This window comes from Balaenoptera ricei, chromosome 7 (assembly GCF_028023285.1).
Source record: "Balaenoptera ricei isolate mBalRic1 chromosome 7, mBalRic1.hap2, whole genome shotgun sequence".
NCBI lineage: Eukaryota > Metazoa > Chordata > Mammalia > Artiodactyla > Balaenopteridae > Balaenoptera > Balaenoptera ricei.
The window spans coordinates 99,427,829-99,451,532 of record NC_082645.1 but is presented as its reverse complement, the minus strand read 5'-3'; the positions used below and the strand labels follow the sequence as shown (position 1 = coordinate 99,451,532).

General features: G+C 34.1%; 1 protein-coding gene across 1 annotated transcript in view; it reads left to right on the top strand.

Annotated features, from left to right (window-relative positions):
* Positions 1-16,440, top strand: part of BARD1 (BRCA1 associated RING domain 1) — a 76,090-nt gene extending 59,650 nt beyond the window's left edge. The window contains exons 8-11 of the mRNA XM_059927395.1: positions 3,962-4,094; positions 4,701-4,793; positions 14,375-14,472; positions 15,512-16,440. Coding sequence (XP_059783378.1) covers positions 3,962-4,094; positions 4,701-4,793; positions 14,375-14,472; positions 15,512-15,844 — 657 coding nt within the window. The 3' untranslated portion in view covers positions 15,845-16,440. The remainder of the gene's footprint in view (positions 1-3,961; positions 4,095-4,700; positions 4,794-14,374; positions 14,473-15,511) is intronic.
* Positions 16,441-23,704: the final 7,264 nt, after the last annotated feature.

The following is a 23,704-nucleotide window of genomic DNA, read 5'->3' as shown; positions in this document are numbered from 1 at the left end:
GAATGGATTTTGATTGCCTGCTGCAATCAGGTGTACGAAGCAGGGATGACAAGCCAAATCTAAGGGACAGCTGGTCAGAGAAACAGAGACACGAAGGACCTTAGAAATTTGAGAAACTAGAGTTTAGTGTGAGAGGAGCATGAGGTGCGTTAAAGAGGAATTGGAGGTAAGGAGATTGTGAAAGAGCTTGAGTTCCCTGTGGAGTTTACACTTTATTCCCCAGTTAGTGGGGCGCCTTCAGCGTGTCTCTAAGTGGAATGGGGCTCTGCAGGGGATAGCTGGGGGCAGGCCGGGACTGAAGACTGGTTAGGAGGCTACTGAAGTGGGGTCCAGGTGTGAAATGGTGAGGACTGCAGCTACACGTGGCGGGGGAAGGAGCAGGTGTGTGGAGCGGAGGTGAGGGGTTTTAGAGAGAGAGGGATGGTGGACACACTGTATCTTAGCAACTGCTCAGACGGAGGAAAATGAGAGGAAAGGATGAGCTGAGATCTAGAACTGTTCAGAGAAGACTTCTTGTCTAGTGAGGGCAGTGGAGTAGTGATTGACCCCACTGTTTAAGATAAGGAGGTAACCGAAAGTGTTTATAATTTGAGGTGGTCATAGGTGCTGCCACAGGCTGGTTACCCTTATACTTTGCAGACTCTTAATGTCCTGCTCTAGACTTCAGCCTTTTAAGTGTGCCCCATCTATAGAATTGGAAGAGAACCTAGATATTAGCAGTTTAATTTCCTCATTTTATAAATGAGAAAACTGAGATGTAGTGTGATTTGCCCAGGGTTAACCAGCCATAGGAAAAAAAACTTTTTTAATGGATCAATTAGAACTTAAATTTCTTAAATCTTAGGTCAGTATTCATTCAGTCCCATCATACTTAACTATAAATTGGCACTTACTTTATTCATTTGGACTTGAACTCTGCTGGCAGAACATAACATAACTAAGTTGTCATTTGCCAATGTTTCTTTTATGTAAAGGCTGGGAAAGGATTATTTTAGATATGTCAAAAATAAAGATATCTTTATGGTATTATCGGAATCTGAGAGTGGCAATCTTTCTTTTAATTCAACTATCCAATTACTATCGTGTTTTTATTAAATGTAAGAAACCTATACTTTCTTCATGTCACATGGACATAGCCTGTGAATGTTGTTATTTACTATCTTAATGGTAGATCCTTGGCTAAGGAAGCGATAATGAATGGTAACAAGTCCTTAAGTTGAAAGGGTTGTTTCTTTACGTGCACTCATTAAAATCAAGCTCTGGGATCTGCTTCCCCAGCCACTTTCAGACTCCCTTTCACTCATCGTTTTCAGCCACATAGGCTGCCTTGCTGTTTCTTGAATCCCCCCCAAACACGGTCCCATTTCAGGTCCTTAGCATGAGCTGTTTTCTCCACCAGGAACAAATGTTGGGAGCCAGATGTACACATGGCATGCTTCCTCACTCCCTTCGACTCTTTGTGTAGTTTTTCAGGTCCTATTATTGGTAGACTCATTAATTTTGATAAATTCAGAGTAACTAATTTTTCTAAGAAAAAGTTTCATATCTAATTATTCCTTAAATAAGAGTGTATTTAATGCCAGTGTACATAATATCTAATCTCTCTAAAAGCAGAGTATTGAAGCTTTTGGATGTTTTCTGAACATCTTCTGAACCTCCTGGTTCTGAGACCTCTGCTTACTCTCAAATCAGATGCCTTCCCCACTCCCACCTCCCACCCCACATCAGATATGTGGCTTTGATAGCTGTTTGCTTTATTTTATTCATTTTTTAAAGACCTTTCCTTAACTATGAAAAATTAGTGCCAGTTTCTATTTTTTATTCTAATTTAGAAACTGGATAGGAAAATGCTTGACCCACTTTGGTGCTTTCCTGAGGTTGGTGGAAATAGTATCATATGCTATATTTAGAATTGATATCTTTTCATTTTTTATTTCGTGCAGAGAACTACTTTAGCTGAAGTGGAGTTATATGAATTGAAAAGTAATGTGTTCCATTTAGAGCTATTTTATGGCACTTATTTGTATAAGTGACAAGAATATTTGAAATGTTGTTTTTTAATATTATCATTGTATAGCAATTGAATGATTGATAAAGTAGACTGAACTATTTTCACCTTATGGAGTGTTTACAGTGTTTAGGTTAGGCATGGTTACCTCATCTTATAATTTAGTGAATAGGAAAGGTAAGTGGACAGAAATGTGATGTCAGTACGTGTGTGGTGTGTGCACAGCACATCCAGGAAAACCTTTGCAACTTGAACCTTAGAGAAAGAAGTAATTCAGGAAGCTGAACTTTTAAGTGTTGAATATTGCCATTAAAAAAACTTTTTATAGAAATCTTTTTAAAAATGTCTTGAATCCACACTTAAATACATAGTAGAATCTTAATGTATTTTGAGTGAATGAATTATTGAGATCAGTCTGTTTACAGTTGTAGCCAACAATTTATGTCTAGTATTGTACGGCATCAGACTGGGTAAATTATCGCTACTCAGATATGTGAAGTGAATATTTAAATATCAATTTTCTCCCATCTACGTGCTGAACTATACTGGTAATTATACCTGCAGTGTTTCACTCATGTTCTGTGGAACTTTTGAGAGCCCAGATGTCCAGAATACATACATACTCATACATGTAGGAGGACCCTTTGTATGGTGTTTGAAAATTAAAGTATTGTGTTTGGCTTTTTATCTTGTAATACAGTAGTGCTGATTTACATTTTCTTTCTTATCTGCTGGGTCATTGCTTTTCTTTTATCAGGTAGCTTTTGGCTAACTCTCACTCCAATTTCATTTATTAAATTTCTGTTGGTTGCTATTGAAAACACTGTCCCGTTGCTTCTTTGAATCTTTCATGTCTAATCTTTAACGGTATCCATTGGTGCCTCCTTTTTATTCTTGTCTTTTTTGTCTTCTGTAAGTTCTAAGTCTTTCTATTAAAATGAAAATATTAGTCTTTGTTAGATCACTTCCCTTTTCATAAGCTGCATTGACTTACTACTGTTGGTGGATCTGATGTAACTCTGGTATTCCTTTGTCTGTTTTCACTTTCTTGGTTTCAAGAGGTAACTGTTTTAGTGTTAAAATTTTGTTTTCTGTCTTTGAGATCAGTGCTGTTCTAGAAGCCTTAGTTTTCTTTAATTTTTTATGTAATCTCAGTTTAAATTAAAAAGACCAAGTTGAGTTTAACTCCATTGGAATAAGTTAGTGGGGGGGGAGATAGAGAATTGATCATTTTAAGTGGGTATTTTGGGTTACTTTAAAAAAAGGGGGGAGTGCTTACTGGTGACAGAATGAAGTTGTAAAACCCTAGGGAGACCCAATTTAACATCAAGGAGGGACTTCCTAGTGGCACAGGTGTTAAGAATCCGCCTGCCAGTGCAGAGGACACAGGTTCGATCCCTGGTCTGGGAAGATCCCACATGCCGTGCGGAGCAACTGAGCTCGTGTGCCACAACTGCTGAGCCTGCGTTCTAGAGCCTGTGAGCCGCAACTACTGAGCCCGCGTACCGCAACTACTGAAGCGCACGCACCTAGAGCCCGTGCTCCACAACAAGAGAAGCCACCGCAATGACAAGCATGTGTACCGCAGTAAAGAGTAGCCCCCCACTCGCCACAACTAGAGAAAGCCCTCGCGCATCAATGAAGACCCAATGCAGCCAAAAATAAATAAATAAAAAATAAAATAAATTTATTAAAAAAAAAATAGAATCAAGGAAACAAGACATCCTGGGTATAGACAGCTAGCCCAGGTAGTGTTTTATTGGGAGAAGGGGGTAAAGAAATAGAAAAACAGTTGTTCAAATGCATTGAGCATTAAGGTTCAATGGAAATTTTTGAGAATTACTAGATAAACTAAGGAATGAAATCCAAGCTTGTATCAATTGAAAGTCAGTTTAATTTTTCTCTAATCTTTAAATGTTTTTAACACTGTGGCATCTCCTCTTCCATTGACAGGTAAACACTGGTCAGCGCAGGGATGGGCCTCTTGTACTTATAGGCAGTGGACTTTCTTCAGAACAACAGAAAATGCTCAGTGAGCTTGCAGCAATTCTTAAGGCTAAAAAATGTGCTGAGTTTGACAGTACAGGTGAGGATTATTTATTTATTTGTTTATTTTTGGTTGAAGAAATTTTTAAATGGGTAATTCCATTGTAGAGCTCCCTTTGATAATTTATATGTTTTAACCATTGGGATCTGACTATATACTTTGAATCTGGTAATAATTCTAAAATGTTTTTACAGTTATAAACTACTTACAAGTCTTAATTTAGTTAGGAAATATAAAGTTTAAAGCTTTGCACCTATTTTTAAGACAGAACAATACGTCAGAGCAATTTTATGAGTTTGCTAATGACAAATAAATTGTAATGCAGCATAATGCTTTAATTCCTTAGTTATAATTTGAAATAGAAAAGAAAAATTTGTGTTGGCTACTGTGGCTTTAAGATATATGGTTTATTTAAAAAAAGAAAAATATATGGTTTATGATCTGGTTTTTCATGTTGGTAGCCAGAATAGAGAATGAAACTAAATTAAAGAAGTCTTATACCTAAGTATAAAAATTGTTGCCTCTCAAGAAAATTCAGGTATAAGTTTATAAAATGTAGACTTAACTGGTTATAAAAAGCAAACTGGTTAAAAAATTATTTCGGTTTATATTTCTGTTTCTCTTATTGCTTTTTTTGTTTTCCAGTAACTCACGTCATTGTTCCTGGTGATACAGTTCAAAGCACCCTGAAATGTATGCTTGGGATTCTCAGTGGTTGCTGGATCCTAAAATTTGAATGCAAGTATTGGATTTGGGAGAATTACAAAAGGAATTAAGTAATGAAATAAAATGAAATTGACTAATTTCATTTTTATAATGCACTACTGCCAATAATTATTTAAGGACCTTATGCTAATTTTTTTACCTCTGGTTAGTCACTGCATTTTGAAAAAGCATCTCATATTAATGGTATCATTTAGATGTTCTTAGTAAATATCCACAAGTATGTCCTGGTTTCAAAATCTTTTATTCTACAGTACCAACTATTTTAATCAAGAGTAAATGGATTATGTAATAGACCTGTAAGCTTAAACAATCTGTATTACCATTACATGATACATTTAACTTAATAAATGCATGTTTTAAATATAGAACTATGAAATGAAAGTAGTTTATTGCTTTCCCTTTTTGATTCCTACAAACTTAACTGTATAACTCTCTTTTGCTCTCTTAGCTAATATGGTATATTTTAGGAAGCTGTTTGGCAATTTAGACTGCCCTGTACTACCTGGTTTGGGGCGAATACACTAGGTAGTCTCTAAACCTCTGATGAAAATGTGTCCCCATTACCCCTTTCTAGTTACGTGGTCAAACACCACTACCTTTGGAGCTGCCTCTCACCTTCCCAGCTCTCACTTGTCTGTTTTTCTTAACCTTGGATTCACCTAGGACTTAACAAAATAAAAAGAAAGCTCATGCAAGGTTATTTTCTACTCCTCAATCACTAAAGTATCTACTTGTGTTATGATGGCTAATACAGGACGGTGAAATGACCTTTTTTGCTAGCTAATTGTTTATAAAAGAATAGTGGCTATTAAGGGGGTACACAGGGAATCTTGTTATGATGCAGTTGAGTATCTTGATCCTAGTGGTAGTTATGTTACACAGTCTACACATGTGATTAAATGTCAGATGTACGTGCGCATGCGCGCACACATACACAGAAAAGAGAGCATGTATAATTGATGAAATCTGAATAAGTTCTTTGGATTGTATCGGTGTCAAATTCTTGCTTTTGATAATTGTGCTATTGTTGTGTAAGATGTTAACATTGGAGATAGGGTGCATGGAACCTCCCTGTATGTTTCTTTGCAACCACCTGTGAATCTATAATTATTTCAAATTAAAAAGTTAAAAAAGAATAGTGAGTATTTTTAATGAAACTTTCCTTTTAAGGAGCAAATGATGGATTAGTTTTGAAAAATCTTTTGTTTTATAGCTTTGTGTTTTGAAGGTTTTATGGCAGAGATGCTTGATTTAATCAAAATCTTTATATTATTAATTTAATCTGTTGTTTGAAATTAACTTGGTTTGTAAAAAAGTTTCCTTTTAGCAACTGATATTCACATCTTTATAAAATATAGCTACCACTTTTCTTGTGATGGTAGTCTCCACTGATTTGGTCTGAGTCAGCTGTGACTAGCAATGCTACTCTATCTGTTCTCATCAATCAATATCTGTTACTAGTCTCTGCCAGTCAACCAGTTAAACAAGTATGATAAACAATTGGACTGATTGGCCATTTACATAGAAAAAAAAGTTTCTCTTTATGTCTCTTATTTTTGAACTTTCATTTCCTTTTCTAATCTGTGGCAAGCCTTATTGGGCCTCAGTATTTAAAAAAATGACTTAAAATGGTTCCAGGATTATAGATGTTTTTGTACTGAACTTGTGCCAGAAACCTTGCCTGTGGTTATAGGAAGGAATGGATTTTCATAATAATAAGGTCTCAATAATAAAGAAGCCATGTGAAATTTTGAATATTAAGACAGTTACCACCTACCCAGTAAGTCTCGTTCTTGTGAATTTGCCAAACTTGCATCTGGTTACGTATACAGACTACATGATTCATTTCCATAATATCTGCCTTCTTTAAGAAATGGAAGTTTTGTCACTTTAATGGCTTGGTCATGTCATTTTTATAGAATCACTGATGGACTCAAGCTGACCTAATAGCGTGCTGCTTGGTGATTTTCACAGTAGTGAATAATATACTCTAATATCAATCGTTCTTTTAGGATAAAAGATGGATGGAATCTCTTACTGAAGTTCATATCCCCATATTGTCTAATACAAAGTTCAAATAGGTTTGAGAAATAGGTTTAGGGTTTGAGACAATCACTTTAAATAGCCGCTGGGTTTATTAAAAGAAAGCAAGAACCCTCAAATACTTTCTATCCTAATACATTTTTCTATGGTTTCTGTGTTGTTCTTAATGTCAGGCAACTTAGTGTGATTTTTAAAAAAGTATTCACAGCTATTCAAAATTAGTTGAAAACCATCTATATTAAGGAAAGATGTGGTGGACCAAAGCTTTCAAAATTAATCATAAAGATTTATGACTTATTAAAATTAGATCTTGTGTTTGAGTATATCCACCAGCTTGCCTGGTAGACAGAAGCTTTACTGGCTGAACTATATAGAAAGTTTAGTATCAACTTTTTATGGCATTTTCCACAAACCAAGTAGATTAAAGAGGAAATTTCATCTAAATTTTCTCTGTAGAGAACTGTCTTATTTAAAAACTTAAGCAAATTTAAACAAATTAACAAAAAGAATTATACAAAACAGTCTGGATCCATTGGATCCAAATTTAACTATTGGAAGTCTTCTGTTGAAACTTACTTTGTCTTAATTGGTTCATATCTCTTATTTTTTTATATTATATATATATAGAGCATCTTACAGTGTCATAGTTAATGAACTTTGAATGAACATTCTAAGAATAGGGCATAATTATACTATTGTACTAGCCATTCTGTCTCATCATATTTATTTTACAGATATTTTATCAAATGGTATTTATCTTTATTTTACAGAAACAGGAGACACAGCTAAGAAAGTTCATTCTTCAAGATTAAATTTGTGCCTGAGATTCTGCTTTAGTCCTAGTTTTGGTGCTAATTACTCACAGGCAACTAATAACCATCCCCGTACAGGGTGAATTTTGGTAATTAAAGAGGTGACTAGAATGAAGATTAGAAGATATATAAATATGCCATTTTATTCATCTCTTAGAGAATGAAAAAGGTGGAATTGCATCCTAAGGATGTAAACTAGCCTTCAGAAAGTGAAAATGTATTTTACTGACCTGTTCTTTCAGTACACTGCTTTCAAAATCTCCTCTAGCCTAACCTTTTTTAAAAAAAAATTTAATTCTGCCTCTTCATTTCTCATCTCATTGTGAAGGGGAGAGCAGATGACTGTCCTCTTTTCTTTCATAATCTCTTCCTCTTCTCCACTCTCATCTAAGTTTAAATAAAATTGCTGCTATAGAAATTCTGAAAGACCTCAGCACCTAAGGGAATTGCTGTGGGAATGTGCCAGACATTTTGCACTGGACTTGTGTCTGTGAGGAGAGGAAGGGCCAGATACGGTGTTTCTTTGTTTTTGTTTTAGATGAGGAAGATGAAGCCTAAGAGGCAATCCTTATATCATCGTTTTATAAATGACTTCATGATCAGATTAATAAACTTAAACTTTTCTATTAAAATTTATTTCTTCAAATGGATGTTGAGTGAGCTGTGGAATTTTAAAAATACAGGTAGTTTTTACTAGTCATATTTTGCTAATTATCAAAAAATAAGTATACCAAAGCATTTCTGTCAGCTAAGATTGATTAGGCAACTTCATGCTTAGAGAAATATTTTACAAAGATTGTCTAAGAATAAAAAAAAATTAACATCTGTTGATATAATAGTCCTACTTCTGAGAATATACTCCAAGCAAGTAATACAAAAGAAAGAAAAAAAACTATTTGCATTGTTATTTCTTATAACAAGAAGTAGGGGGGAATAACTGGAATATGAAAAAATAAAGAACATTCTGCAGTGCTTAAAGGTGTTTTCTGAAAAAAATTTTATTTTTATATGATAACTAGTAGGAGTGAAATATGAAAAAACATTTGTTTAAATTTTTTAAAGAGCATAAAACAATTATATCTTCACTGTCAGTATATAAATGTGTGAATATGTACAGGGAAAGAAACAATCAAAACAGTTGTAGATTGGTAGGTAGAGGTCTGTTTGTTTATAACAGTTTTAAAATCAATGTATGTCTCTTAAATTCAAGTTTTTTACGAACAAGTTCAAATTCTCAAGTTCTAATAACAATTAGATCTTCTTTTTGATCTTTTCTACAAATTAATTGGGTAGGTAAGGGTTTCATTCTTAATCAGGGAAATTAGAACCTGTGCATGTATATTGCTCGCGTCCGGTGCACCGGATTGTTGACACCTGCTGTGCAGACCGAGCAGATGCATTTTAACATGGTTGTTGTCCAAGAAAATGGAAGTCTTACATAAATATTTCAGTTTTAAATATATGACTAAAAAAAGAACACCAAGTATGAGTTTTTAAATTATTGAGAAAAATTTTGGACATTAGGCTGAGTTTGGTCTTTAACCACATTTATAAAGAGAAGGATTGTTTTGATATTATTATTCATAATACAAGGTTTTAGAATTGATACCCAAATTTTGCCCAAACAAATTTTATGATACAGTAATATATTTTTGTGATAGAATTTGACCAGCTTCTCAATATGCATTAAATAAAATAAATAAATTTAGCAAACTATCCTATGAGGAAATGGATTTTTATGTATGAATATGCTTATAATTAGAATATTGGCTTAAAAAGTAGCCAAAAATAAACAGTTGTTCAGTGGTATTTATTTGAAAACACAAAATCTAATGATCTGTGACAGGTGATTTCCTAAATCTAAATGTTTATGATGGCACGAGAGGAGCATTGACCTCTTATTTTACATTTTCAGCCTTCATTTTATTGTCCTTCCACTCTTCCCTGTGGAATATCATAGTATTGGGCTTAGCTCTTCTTTTACTTGCCATCCAATTTTTAAAAAATTACAGTGAGAGTGAAAGTTGTTTTTCCATTTTTGTCATTGTTGTAAAAAGTTTCCTCTTAAAAACCATTTCCTTTTGTCTGAAGTTCAGTGATATCATAGCGTGTTTGACTAAAAAGCCTACTAGAAAACCATCTAAAAGTAATTTTTTTTTTTACAACTTGGGTGTTCATTTTCAATACAATCAGAAAGGAAATTCTTCAGTGTTTATTTTACTAATATGCGGTTTTCTTGAGTTACATAAGTGCCCAGTTTGGATCTAATGACATATATTTATTAGGATTTTTGATTTTGACATAAAATATTTGATTCTGTATTTTCTTTTTTTTTCTTAGGATAACATTTAGTGTTGGCTAAGAGTAATATTTAATTCTGATTTTCAGTGCTATTTCAGTTACAAATAGCCAGTGGCTCCAGAAGAATAACAGTTCTTTAAATTAGGAATTTATTTATTGCTCTAGCTTTTGAAGAGAGTAAGCACATTCTGTGGTCTTCATGGAGGGATACTTTCCCCTTTGGACATTTGGAATTTTGGGCATTTAACAGATCTCCATTTTAACGCTTCATTCTGTCTTCATTGTATTCTATAATCATTTGTATGTAGCTGTAGATTCAGAAACCCTTTTTTCTACTCCCTCCCGTTTGTGCAGTCCTTCTTTTCTTTCTAAAACTAGGAAAAGTGACTAAGCTTGATATAGATTAATGAGCATCATCAGTGGTTCATGCAGCTGAAATGAAAATACACATCCATGGATATATGTGCTTTTATGAGGTAGGAGGCAAGAGTGGCTACTGGAGATTCAGAATAAAGGAATACATTTCTGGATGGTACAAGCTTCTTTTAAAAAAAAAAAATCATATCCCAGAATTCATAAGCTGCATTAGTATACAGATTCTAGACTTTGCTTAGGTAGCCAGAGCTACCTTAATGACTTTGAGTTAATGACTTTGAATTAAGCAGTACTTTGGGAATTGGGCTGCTTACCTCTATATAAAAAAGTAATAAAATCAGGGCAAAAGGAAAGCTTACCTGAAATGGTAGACATGATCCGGAATACATCTGTGCTGAAAAGAAGCTTAGTTTTAATAAGATAGGTAGTTGATTCCTGTACTTCTGAAAAATGATAGCTTTGGCCAAAATCTTAAAATATAATAGAACATGTGAAAAGTAAGAAAGATGATATAAAGCATACATTTTACAAGGATAGTAGCTTGACGCATTTTAAAGTATATGTCATTCTGGCATATTCAGAAATCTCCTGTGTTTACATAAACAATATAAATTATTCATGTATAGTCATTTCAGTTTGGATTCAGATCCTCCTATTTAGCTGAGAAAGTTAACTAGTGATCTTGCATATGCATATTTCTTCACAAGAATCCATTTCTGCTAAACTATTTTATTGGCAGATAATGGAATAATATGGACTTTATTAAGTACAAATACAAAATATAATTTGGTTGAGTTTTAGGACGTATTTTTTAATTGAAGTATAGTTGATTTACAGTGTATTAATTAGTGTTGTACAGCAAAGCGACCCAGTTATACATATATATACATTCTTTTTTATATTCTTTTCCATTATAGTTTATCATAGAATATTGGATATAGTTCTGTGTGCTATACAGTAAGGAAGTAGCTTTAAATTGGGGGAAAATGACCTGTTTTAAAATCTTTATAGAGATTAAGGATTACAGTATATATTATACTTTAGATGAGTTTATGACTAGGAATGTTGTGAAAGTTCTGATTGTTTAACATGGAAAATAGATTTAACAATTCTTGCTGCAGTTTGCTTAACGAACTTATATTGAGTAATTAAAACCTTAAAATATTATCTATTATTTAAGTTTGTTAATTAGGTAGTATTTTGGCTTGTAGATTCTTCCATTTCATTGATGATGTTAATATATCAGCATTTAGGTTGCTGAAAGTTTAAAGCATTTCATTCTTGTTTTGGTAAATCAGTTCAATTGGTTTATCGCAAAAGAAATCTACTAGGAAGTTGATATGAAATGTAATTATCGTAAATGTCTACTGAGAAGTATGAACATTCTGAAACTCATAGGGTACAAATGAGAGAGTGGCAGCTTTGGCATCAGTCAGATTAAACAAACTCATTGATTCACTGAAAACAAAGCCAAATGCATTGTTCTCCCCCCTCCAACCCCCCCACTCCCAGGTAGTCAGCAGTTTTTGACATTTTGGTATACTTTTTGGCTAATCTCTTAAAAATAAGGATCTTCCTATTTAGTCATCTGTTAAGTGGTTATGTCATTTATTTTGAGATTCAGTATATTAAATCTGAGTAGACAGTACCTGGCATTTCCTAAGATGCTTTATTTTTTTGATAAAATAAAGATAAAGAAACACTGATCTAGAAGTTGGAGGATATCTGAGTTCTCATCTCACATGTATCACTGGGAAAGCTGTTTAAATCTCTTAGGATTTAAGTTTCCTTATCTATGAAATGAAGAGGTTGATTAGACAAGCATCAAGAGTTTCAAATTGGCAATCTAAGTCCAAAACAGATACAATTTATGTGGTTTAGTTCAGCATAATCATTTAATTTTTGTGTCTTTAGGTATCATGTACATTTTCCTATTTGTTACAGTCTCCATAACTCCCTACCACTTAACACAAGGTTCCCCACATGATTATGTAATTTGAATGGCCCTTGTAGGGGTTCGAGTTACAGTCTTTGGACTAGATGTCACACCCGAGTTTCAAAAAATTCTCCATGTTTTCTGTTCCACAACAGCAATTATAACGGGTTGTTAATAGACCTAGAAACTGTTCCTTAGTTTTCAGGGGGAAGCCGTATTTTCCTTCTTTAGCTGATATTAAGTGGTAGAGAGAGTTGGCAAATTGTTACTTGGAATAAAATGATATCAGAGGAGCACATTCTTCATGTAGCTCAGTAATTGTAATTAGAGCATTGGATTTTTCTTTCTGCCTTTACAGAAATTTACTGAACAATCGCTATAAGGCTGAAAGTTTTGTGACTTGAGGCATATTTACACTGAAAGAGCACTGGCATCTTCCTCTGGTAGTGCCATGCTGCCCTCTTGGTGTCTGCCATCTCATTTCTCTTGATGCCATGCTTATCTCCTTCTGGTATCTGTTAAGACTACATTCTGTTGATTGACTAGTGCTGGCATCTTGCCCAGATCAATTGAAACCATTTTAGTATGCTTTTTTGATAGTTTAAATAACCAGTCAAATAAACCCATAAAATGGATAAGCAGCCAGCATAGGCACAGCCGATTTATTTATTTCTGTAGTTAGACATTAGCTGTTTACTTGTTACAGTTACTTGATATTATAGGAGTATTCAATGTTCAGTCCTTGGCTTTATATGCTGGCATATACAGTTCATCTAAAGATACTGGTATAAATGCTCTTCAGATATCATCAGGAAAGGAGGTTTAGGAAGGGGGTTACATGCTTAAGTGATAAAAAGTAAAAGTAATACTTTATATGTGAAATAATGAGCTTGAGGTAAGTCAATGATTTGGCTAGATTGGTAATGTTTTTTGCGTTGGTGTTTAATGTAGAACCAATATGTGATGTCATGTAAGCACACTGTCAGTGTTTCTTGTATGGTTTTGACCTAGTCAAAAATTTTATTTTGAGACTCATTTTCAGTATACAGTAAAGTTAATATTTTAGTATTAGCTTCATTGGAAAGATAGTTTTTTATACCCTGTGAGTAGTTATTAAAAATTCTATTTTTAAAATATAATTTTTACTACATGCAAAAAACCAACAATTTTTTATAAAAACCATCATATTTATGATCAGTTAGTGAGAAGAGTAGAATTCAGCATAGCAAACTTAGCTAAATATGATCCTTGTATTGAAAACACTGGGGACGAAAACACAGGCAAAACTAGCAAAAAATTAAGAATCACATAATAGGGAATTATAGATATGCCAGGGTTGAGTGTTCAACTGGAATATGCATTAATAGTCCCAAGTTAAAAAATTCAGTCCCTTGACAAAGCTCTGCTTTTGGCGAGATAGATGTATTCAGTCATTAAGATATTCTAACTTTTATATGTTACGCAGTGTCTTGGAATATCTCAGTTGAAGCAGCTCTAAAACATTTGAAATATTCACCAAGTCATCTCTAGACTGGTGACTTCAGTGTGTACCTGTCAATTCCAAACACGTCCCAGACTCTGCTTTACTGTTTATTTTAACAAGAGCTGTAGAGCCCCTGTTATTTGACCAGCTTAATAAGCGAGGTGTTCTGGACTCAAGTACTTTCCTTAATGTCAGATTGCTTTTAGTCTAACAGGAGGTTAGGCATAGGACTGCCAGAATGAGTGGGGTAGATGATAAGACCTCAGGGTCAGATCATTGTGGGCTGAACTAAATGAGAGACTTTTTATTCATCTTAATTTTGATAATGGTTATAAATTAAAATTTAGATTTTTATTCTTGTACATGAAATAATGTACTGATTTAGGTTTTTCAGAAAGAAAACTAAAATTTGTATTCAGTACATTGCTCAGTCCTCTGAAGGGAAGATTTCTTACATTTTCTTTATGTGGAAAACCAGTTTTATTACATTTTGTTTTGGCATAAGTAAGGTTTCTTTTTCTGTTTCAGAGCAATATTTAACCATGAAGAAGAAAAATCACTTAGGTAAATGGCATAATTTCAATGTGAAAGAAATAATGCTCACTTGATATTTATTTTGCTTTTATCCTCATTTTTTTCCCAGGGGTGAAAGCATGTCTACAAAGAAAAGAATGTGAACAGGAAGAAAAGTATGAAATTCCTGAAGGACCACATAGAAGCAGGCTCAACAGAGAACAGCTGGTATTTTCCTTTTGATACTACTTTTATTGTTCTTATTATAACTTAATACTATTATTACCGTCAGGAAAAACTTCTCCTGCCCTTTCAACAAGTACAGGTGACTGATTAAAATTTTAACTGTGCTTATTTCAAGCACTTGATTCTGAGAGATGATCACAATGAGCAGTAAAAACCAGAAGGTAATAATTTCATACTGTTACTAGATTTTGGGCATCTTGAACATTCCCATAAACGTTTCAGAATCTGAGGTGAGTCTCAGATATAGGAAGTAGCTTGAGAGAAGACTTAGAGCTACTGCTCGGATTTAGTTAACCATGTCTTTATTACCACATATTGTAGTTTTAATGGCTAAAATTCCATTACCCTGTTGACATATAGGTATATTAAAAATGCCAAAGAAAAGTTTTTGTAGAAGGGACTTGTGAAACTTTTTCTGTAAAGCTCACAGAAGTGTGTTTCATATCTAATTGGATCCCTAGCCATGGCCTTATAATGTATTGTGTTCTAAGGAAAACATCTCTAGAATCCTGGAGGCCACACTCCCACGTCACTGCCCTGGCGACCTTAGATTGGTAGTATCTAGGAACCTAAATATGGATGGGCAGAATTGGAAAACTCCATAGAAAAGCTGTTACTCTTACAATTAAGTTTAGCTTGGTATCCATGAAGCATGTTTCAGATACCCTAGGAAGGAATTCTTGGGGCTTTAAGTCCCACGAAATATGAATAAATATTCTGATATAAGAGGCTTGATGAACAGGTTTTATGTGTATGTATACCACACACACACACAGAGCACACCTAAAATGTGAGAAGAGTGAAAAGCACCAGAGTCTTAAGGAAAAAATTGTATAGGAAACCTTTATTTGCATGAGTATTTTTTTTGACCTAAATGGTTTATTTGAAATACAGCTTGTCCTAGCACCTCATTAAGTAGCTTCTTAACTGCTTGTGACTTTTATTTTTATTTCCCTATTCATATGCAGTGTTTTTAAATATTTTGGTCTGCTTTTAATGAGCTTTTTTTTTGTTTTTTCAGTTGCCAAAGCTGTTTGATGGATGCTATTTCTATTTTGGGGGAACCTTCAAACACCATCCAAAGGACAACCTTATTAAGCTTGTCACTGCAGCTGGGGGACAGATCCTCAGTAGAAAGCCCAAGCCAGACAGTGACGTGACTCAAACCATCAATACAGTCGCGTACCATGCCAAACCTGATTCTGATCAGCACTTCTGCACACAGTATATCATCTATGAGGATTTGTCTAATCATCGCCCAGAGAGAGTTAGGCAGGGCAAAGTCTGGATGGCTCCTTCCAGCTGGTTTATAGATTGTGTGATGTCCTTTGAGTTGCTCCCTCTTGACAGCTGAATCCTATAGCAGATGTACATTTCAAATTGAACTTACGCAGTGTGAGAGCCCAGTGACTGCACTGTTTTGATCATTCACATTTTTACAAATAGGTAGACTCATCCATACATTTTTTTTTCCCTTGAATTAAAAAAAAACAAATTGTTTGCCAGATTATGAATTCATTCTATGTTTACCATTTAGATGCGGAGATTGCTTTAAGGGATTTTTCTTTTTAAAACTGGCATATGTGTTGATTCATCATGTCCTTCTATTCACATTATCAGCTGTCAGAGATTAATGAGGGGATCAGAACTGTTGGTTAAACATACAAGTGGTATCACTATGTCTCACCCTTTTAATGTTCTTTGATGAAAAAAATCCACACCTGCCACCAGCAAAAATACTTGCCTTCGTTTAGTAAGCAAATAATATTGTCAAATAATTTATTCTGGCTTTGTTATAATGAAAATAGATTACCTGGTCTAAATGTGCCACCATAGGTGTTAAATTCTTCTCCTGTCTACAGTTGTATTTATTTTGCTACTTATAATTTACTTGTTCCTACATTTTTGTTCCCTTTTTTAAAAAAAATCTTGTCTCTTAATCAGGAAATCATGATTTGAATCTAAACATTACTGTTCTCTGTTGGTGAAAGTCAACATTGGGCTCATGATATATATTTTTATTGTATATATTTGCTTATTGTTAATCAACTTATAACTGTTAGTAATATATATATATGTGTAGAACATTTTCTCTAACACATTTTAGAGACATTGTCAGTCAAATGTAAATAAATTAGGGAGCAGTCTTTCTGGTAGACCTTACGTATTGCTAAAATAATTTTTTCTGTAGGTCTTAATTTCTTTCTTCATAAATTGTTTTTCATTTTTGGATTGCTGGGGAGGCAGAAGTTGGTGATTACTTGATTTAGAACAGATTTTTGTCCAGGTGATACAAAAGGCTATGACAGTAAGTTTAACGGTAGTAGTGAAAAGGATTTATTCATAATACCAGGACCATCAAGGCTGCAGAATAGTAGACAGGATGTCACCTGAGAATGGGGAGACCTGGGAAGGTTACTGTGGTCTGAGTGTTCTTATTTGTGAATCAGTAAGGTAGACTAGATCATTTTAAAACATTTTCTGAGAAGTAGAATTCTTTAATAAGTCTTTCTAGAAATTTAGTGTACTTATAATATTAAAGACATGGAAAGGGTGTTACTGTTGAGACTTGCCAGTTTGGTCCCTTTTGGGCCAAAGGGAATGAATAGTTTGGTAACCACTAGATTAGAATACTGAGATTCTGAAGTTCATGAACATTTTAAGATCCATTTATTTGAAGTTTGAGATTCGGCTGATTATTTCAAAATAAAATTTACTTTAATCCCTTCTTTGACATGTTATTTTTCCATATCAAGAAATAAATTATGTGAACACAATAATACTGCTGACCTTGACCTTCAAGGGTGAATTAGCTCTGAAACACTCTCTCCAACCAGTATTGTGTTTGTTCCACATTTCATTCAAATGGAGAATGATGAACAACATAGCACCAAGCAAATCTGAGGGGTTAGATAATGTCTGGATTAAATAATTTAATAAGACTCTGGGATTTTGGTTGTCATTTTTGATTTATAACTGACTTGTAGTCACTTTCTATTGCCTCATTGGTCATATTCCTAGACAGGTTTGTGTTTGTTCCTCTGATCTGAATTCCCGTTTGTAAAAACACTTTGGGGAGTTGCTACTCGCTTTCCTTCATTCACTTTCTTGGTTTGTCCTCCTCCCTCTTTGTTGTATTTTGTGTCCCACTATTAAGCAGTTTTGTTTTTGGTTTCTTTAAATATTTATTTTGGCAGCAGTTAATTGATGTTAAGCTCTTGAAACTTGTATTTTCTGTATAGATATACTTGTAATTATTTTCATTTTTCAGTCATAGATTCAAGCTTCCTTTTTATTTACCATAAATCACTAAAGTTCTTTGTGCTTCCACATCTCTGTTTCTTCTATAGAGGTGACTTACTCTGCACTGTTGAAGAGCGAGCCTCTGCAAGACTTGTGAGGAAATCTTTCAGCTGACAAAAGCTTGTCTTTTTGACCGCTGTATTTCTGAAGTATATTAGGTACTTTATTACTTAAATAAACTTTTTTGAATGCAGTGTAACCTCGGTAGTTTGGAATCATCATTAAGACTGTCATTTATTACACAGTGATTCCCTTGTGGTTCATTTTTTTTTAAACTGAAGTGTAATAGACATAGTACTGTATCAGTCTCATATGTGCGTCATAGTGATTCAATATTTTATATACATTTCAAAATGGTCACCTTGTTAACTAGTTACCATTTATCACCACACAAAGTTATTACAATATTATTGACTATATTTCCTGTGCTTCGCATTACATCCCCATGACTTTATGTTATAACTGGAAGTCTGTACCTCTTAATCCCCTTCACTGATACTGCCTGAACCCAACCCGCCAACCGCTTTCCCCTCTGGCAACCACCAGTTTGTTTTCTGTATCTGTGAGACTGCTTCTGTTTTGTTTTTTAGATTCCACATATAAGTGAAATCATAGAGAGATTGTATTTCTCCGTCTTATTTCACTTAGCATAATACCCTTTATGTCCTTCCATGTTGTCGCAAATGGCAAGATTTCATTCTTTTTTATGGCTGAATTTGTTGATATTGTACATAAACATTGTACATATAAGTCACATCTTCTTTTTCCATTTTCTCTTGATGGGCTCTTAGGTTGTTTCTGTATCTTGGCTATTGTAAATAATGCTGCAGTGAACATTGGGGTGCACATATCTTTTCAACTTAGAGTTTTTGTTTTCTTCAGATAAATACCCAGAAGTAGGATTGCTGGATCATATGGTAGTTCTATTTTTAACTTTTTGAGGAACCTCCATATTGTTTTCCATAGTGGCTGCATGAATTACATTCCCACCAACAGTGTACAAGGGTTTCTTTTTCTTCACATTCTCTCGAACACTTGTTATTTTTTGTCTTTTTGATCATTGCCATTCTGACAGGTGTAAGGTGATAAACACTGTGTTTTGATTTGCATTTCCCTGATGATTAGTGATGTTAAGCATCTTTTCATGTGCTTGTCGGCCATCTGTATGTCTTTGGAAAATGTCTCTTCAGGTCCTCTGTCCATTTTTAAATAGGGTTTTTCTGGGGTTTTTTTGGGGTTTTTTTGGGGGGGGTTTGTTTTATTTTTGGATATTAAGTTGTAAAAATTCTTTATATAGTTTTGATATTAGCTCCTTATAGAATATATGATTTATGAATTCAGTAGGTTACCTTTTTATTTTGTTGATGGTTTCTTTTGCTATGCAAAAGCATTTTAGTTTGATGTAGTCCCATTTGTTTAATTTTGCTTTTGTGTCCCTTCCTTGCCTGAAGAGACAGGTTCAAAAAAATATTGATAAGACCAGTGTCAAAGAGCTTACTGCCTATGTTTTCTTCTAGGAGTTTTATGGTTTGCCTCCAGCTTTGTTCTTTCTCAAGATTGTTTTGGCTATTTGGGTCTTTTGTGATTCCATACAAAGTTTAGGATTCTTTGCTCTAGGTCAGTGAAAAATGCCATTGGTATTTTGATAGGGATTGCATAGTATCTGTAGATTGCCTGGGGTAGTGTAGACATTTTAACCGTGGTAATTCTTCCAATCTATGAGTATGGTATATTTTTCCATTTATTTGTGTTGTCTTCAAATTCTTTCAGAGTACAGGTCTTTCACCTCATTGGTTAAATGTATTCCTAGGTGTTTTATTCTCTTTTTATGCAATTGTAAATGAGACTGTTTTCTTAACTTCCTGATAGCTTGTTTTTGGTATATAGAAATGCAACTGATTTCTATAAAGTTTGTATCCTGCAATTTTACTAAATTTATGTATTCCAGTAATTTTTTCATGGCGTGTTGGATTTTCTGTATATAGTATCATGTCAACTGCAAACAGTGACATTTTTACTTCTTTTCCAGTTTGGATTCCTTTTATTTCTTTTTTTGTCAGATTGCTGTGGCTATGGCTTTCAATACTACACTGAATGAAAGTAGTGAGAGTGGGCATCTTTGTCTTGTTCCTATCTTAGAGGAAAAGGTTTAAACTTTTCCCCAGTGAGTATGATGTTAGCTGTATATTTGTCATATATAGTTTTTGTTATGTTGAGGTACATTTCCTATACCCACGTTATTGAGTTTTTATCAAGAATGGCTGTTGAATGTTGTCAGATGTTTTTTTCTGCATCTGTTGAGTTGATCGTATGATGTTTATCCTTTGTTTTTGTTAATGTTAATGTGGTATATCACACTGATGGATTTGCAGGTATTGAACCCTCCTTGCATTCCTGGAATAAATCCTATTTCATTATGCTTCATCATGATGTATGATCCTTCAGTGTATTGTTGATGACTTTGGTTTGCCTTTTTTTTTTTTTTTTTTGGTGTCTGGTTTTGGTATCAGGGTAATGCTGGCTTCGAAAATGAGTTTGGAAGTGTTCCTTCCTTTTCAACTTTTGGGAACAGTTTGAGAAGGATAAGTACTAACTTTAAAAATTTTTGATAGAATTCCCATGGGAGTTTTAAAATTCCTGTTTCAATTTCACTACTAGTAATTAATCTATTCAGATTTTATCTTTCTTCATGATTCAGTTTTGGAAGATTGTGTGTTTCTAGGAATTTAGCCATTTCTTCTAGGTTGTCTGATTTTTTTGGCATATGATTTTGTTCATAGTAATTTCTTATCCATGGCATTTCTATGGTATCAGTTGTAACTTCTCTTTCATTTCTGACTTTATTTGGCTTCTCTTTCTCTCTCCACTCCCCCCCCCCCCACACACCCCCTTATGAGTCTGGTTAATGATTTATCAATTTTGTTTATCTTTTCAAAGAACCAGCACTTACTTTCATTGATCTTTTCTATTGTTTTTTATTTTTCTAGTCTCTATTTCAGTTATTTTTGTTCTGATCTTTATTGGTTCCTTCCTTCTACTAACTTTAAGCTTTGTTCTTCTTTTTCTAGTTTCTTTAGGTGTAAAGTTAGATTGTTTATTTGTAAATTTTCTTTTTTCTTTTTTTTAATTTTTATTTTTTAAAAATGTATTAAGATATAGTTGATTTACAATATTGTGTTAGTTTCAAGTGTACATTTTCTTATTCACATAGTCTTGTCTCTCTGAACTTCCCTCTTAGAGCTACTTTTGCTACATTCCACAGATTTGGGAAAGTTGTGTTTCCACTTTTATTTGTTCGATATATTTTGATTTCCTCTTTGATTTCTTCATTGGCTGATTGTTTAGTAGCATGTTGTTTAGTCTCAACGTGTTTGTGTTTTTTCCAGTTTTCTTTTTGTAATTGATTTCTAGTTTCATACTGTTGTAGTTGGAAAAGATGCTTGATGATGATTTCAGTCTTATTAAATTTATTGAGACTTGTGTTGTGGCGTAACATGTGATCTGTCCTGGAGAATGTTTCATATGCACTTGAAAAGAATGTGTGTTCTGCAGTTTTTGGATGGGATGTTTTGTGTATATCTCTTAAGTTCATCTGGTCTAATGTGTCATTTAAGGTCAACGTTTCCTTATTAATTTTCTGTCTGGGTGATCTATTCATTGATGTAAGTGTGGTATTAAAGTCCCCTACTATTTTTGTATTACTGTCAATTCCTCCATTTATGTTCACTAATATTTGCTTTATGTATCTAGGTGCTCCTCTGTTGAATGCATAAATATTTTCAAATGTCATATCCTCTTGTTGGGTTGACCCCTTTATCATAATGTATTGTCCTTTGTCTTTTGTTAGAGTTTTGGTTAAAGTCTGTTTCATCTGATATAAGTATTGCTACCCATGCTTTCTTTTTGTTTTCATTTGTATGGAATACCTTTTTCCATCCCTTCATTCTCATCCTGTTTGTGTCCTTAGATCTGAAGTGAGTATCTTGTAGGCAGCATATAGATAGGTCTTCTTTTTTTTTTTTTTTTTTTTTTTTATCCATTCACTCACCCTATGTCTTTTGATTGGAGCATTTAGTTAATTTACATTTAAAGTAATTGTAAATAATTAGGAACTTACTGCCATTTGGTCAATTGTTTTCTGGGTTTTTTGTAATTCTCTGTTCCTATTTTCTTTTCCTATTCTTTTTCCTTGTGGTTTAATGATTTTCTTTAATGTTATGTTTGGATTCCTTTCTCTTTATTTTTTGATATATCTATTAGAAATTTCGGTTTGTAGTTACCATGAGGTTCATATATAACAGTCTATATATAAATCAATCTATTTTAAGTGGATAGTTGCTTAAGTTTGAGCACAGTTTAAAACACTAAGGACTTCCCTGGTGGCATAGTGGTTAAGAATACACCTGCCACTGCAGGGTACATGGGTTCAATCCCTGGTCCAGGAAGATCCCACATGCCGCGGGGTAACTAAGCCCGTGCGCCACAATTACTGAGCCTGTGCTCTAGAGCCCGCAAGACACAACTGCTGAGCCCATGTGCCTAGAGCCCATGCTCCACAACAAGAGAAGCCACTGCAATGAGAAGCCTGCGCACCTCAACGAAGAGTAGCCCCTGCTCACCGCAACTAGAGAAAGCCCGTGCACAGCAACGAAGACCCAACACAGCCAAAAATAAATAAATTTATAAAAATAAAAACACTACATCCCCCTCAAGGTTTATGTTTTTTACATCATATTTTACATCTTTTTGGTGCTTATTCTTTTATTACTTATTGTAGTTATAGTTGATTTACTACTTTTGTCTTTTTATCTTCATACTAGCTTTGTAAGTGGTTAATTCACTACCTTTACTATATATTTGCCTTTACCAGTGAGATTTATGTTTTTCATATATCAATATTTTCTTACTTCTATTTATGGTCTTTTCTGCTTAAAGAATTCCCTTTAACATTTCTTGTAAGGCCAGTTTAGTAGTGATGACTTCCTTTAATTTTTGCTTATCTGCAACACTCTTTATCTCTCCTTATATTCGGAATGACACCCTTGTCAGAGTGTTCTTGGTTGTAAGTTTTTTCCTTTCAGTGTTTTGAATATTGCATGCCACTCCTTTCTGGCCTGCAAAATTTCTGCTGAAAAGTCTGCTGATAGTCTTGTGGGGGTTCTCTTATATGTAATTAGATGTTTTTTTCTTCCTGCTTTTAAAATTCTCTCTTTAATTTTTGACATTTTAATTATAATGTGTCTTGGTGTGGACCTCTTTGGGTTCATCCTCTTTGGGACTCTGTCCTTCCTGGACCTGGATGTCTCTTTTCTTCCCCATGCTAGGGAAGTTTTCAGCCATCATTTCTTCAAATAAATTTTCTGCCCCATTCTCTTTTCTCCTTCTGGAATCCCTATAATGTGAACGTTAGCACGCTCGATGTTGTTCTAGAGCCCCTTAAGCTATTCTCATTTTTTTTAATTCGTTTTTTCTTTTCGCTGTTCTTTTTCTTTTGCTGATCTGTGCAGTTTTAATCTCAGTTATGGTATTCTTCAAGTCTGAGTGGTTCCCTCTTATATTTTCTAACTGTTGAAGTTCTCACTGTGTTCATTCATTCTTTTGAGTTCACTGAGCGTATTTCTGACCATTACTTTTAATTTTTATCAGGTAGATTACTTATTTCTGTATCATTAAAGTCTTTTTCTGAGGTCTTGTCTTGTTCTTCCAGTTGGAACATATTTCTCTGTTTCCTCACTCTTCTTGGCTCTCCATATTTTTTCTATGTATTAGGCAAAACTTCTACTTCTCTTAGTCTTGAAGGAGTAGCCTCGTATAGGTGCTGATTCTTCTCATTCAACCCTGCACTAGCTCTTGGTTGTCTCTTGGGTCTTTGTGGTTGTCTATACTGCCTAATTTATTTCTGATAGGCCTC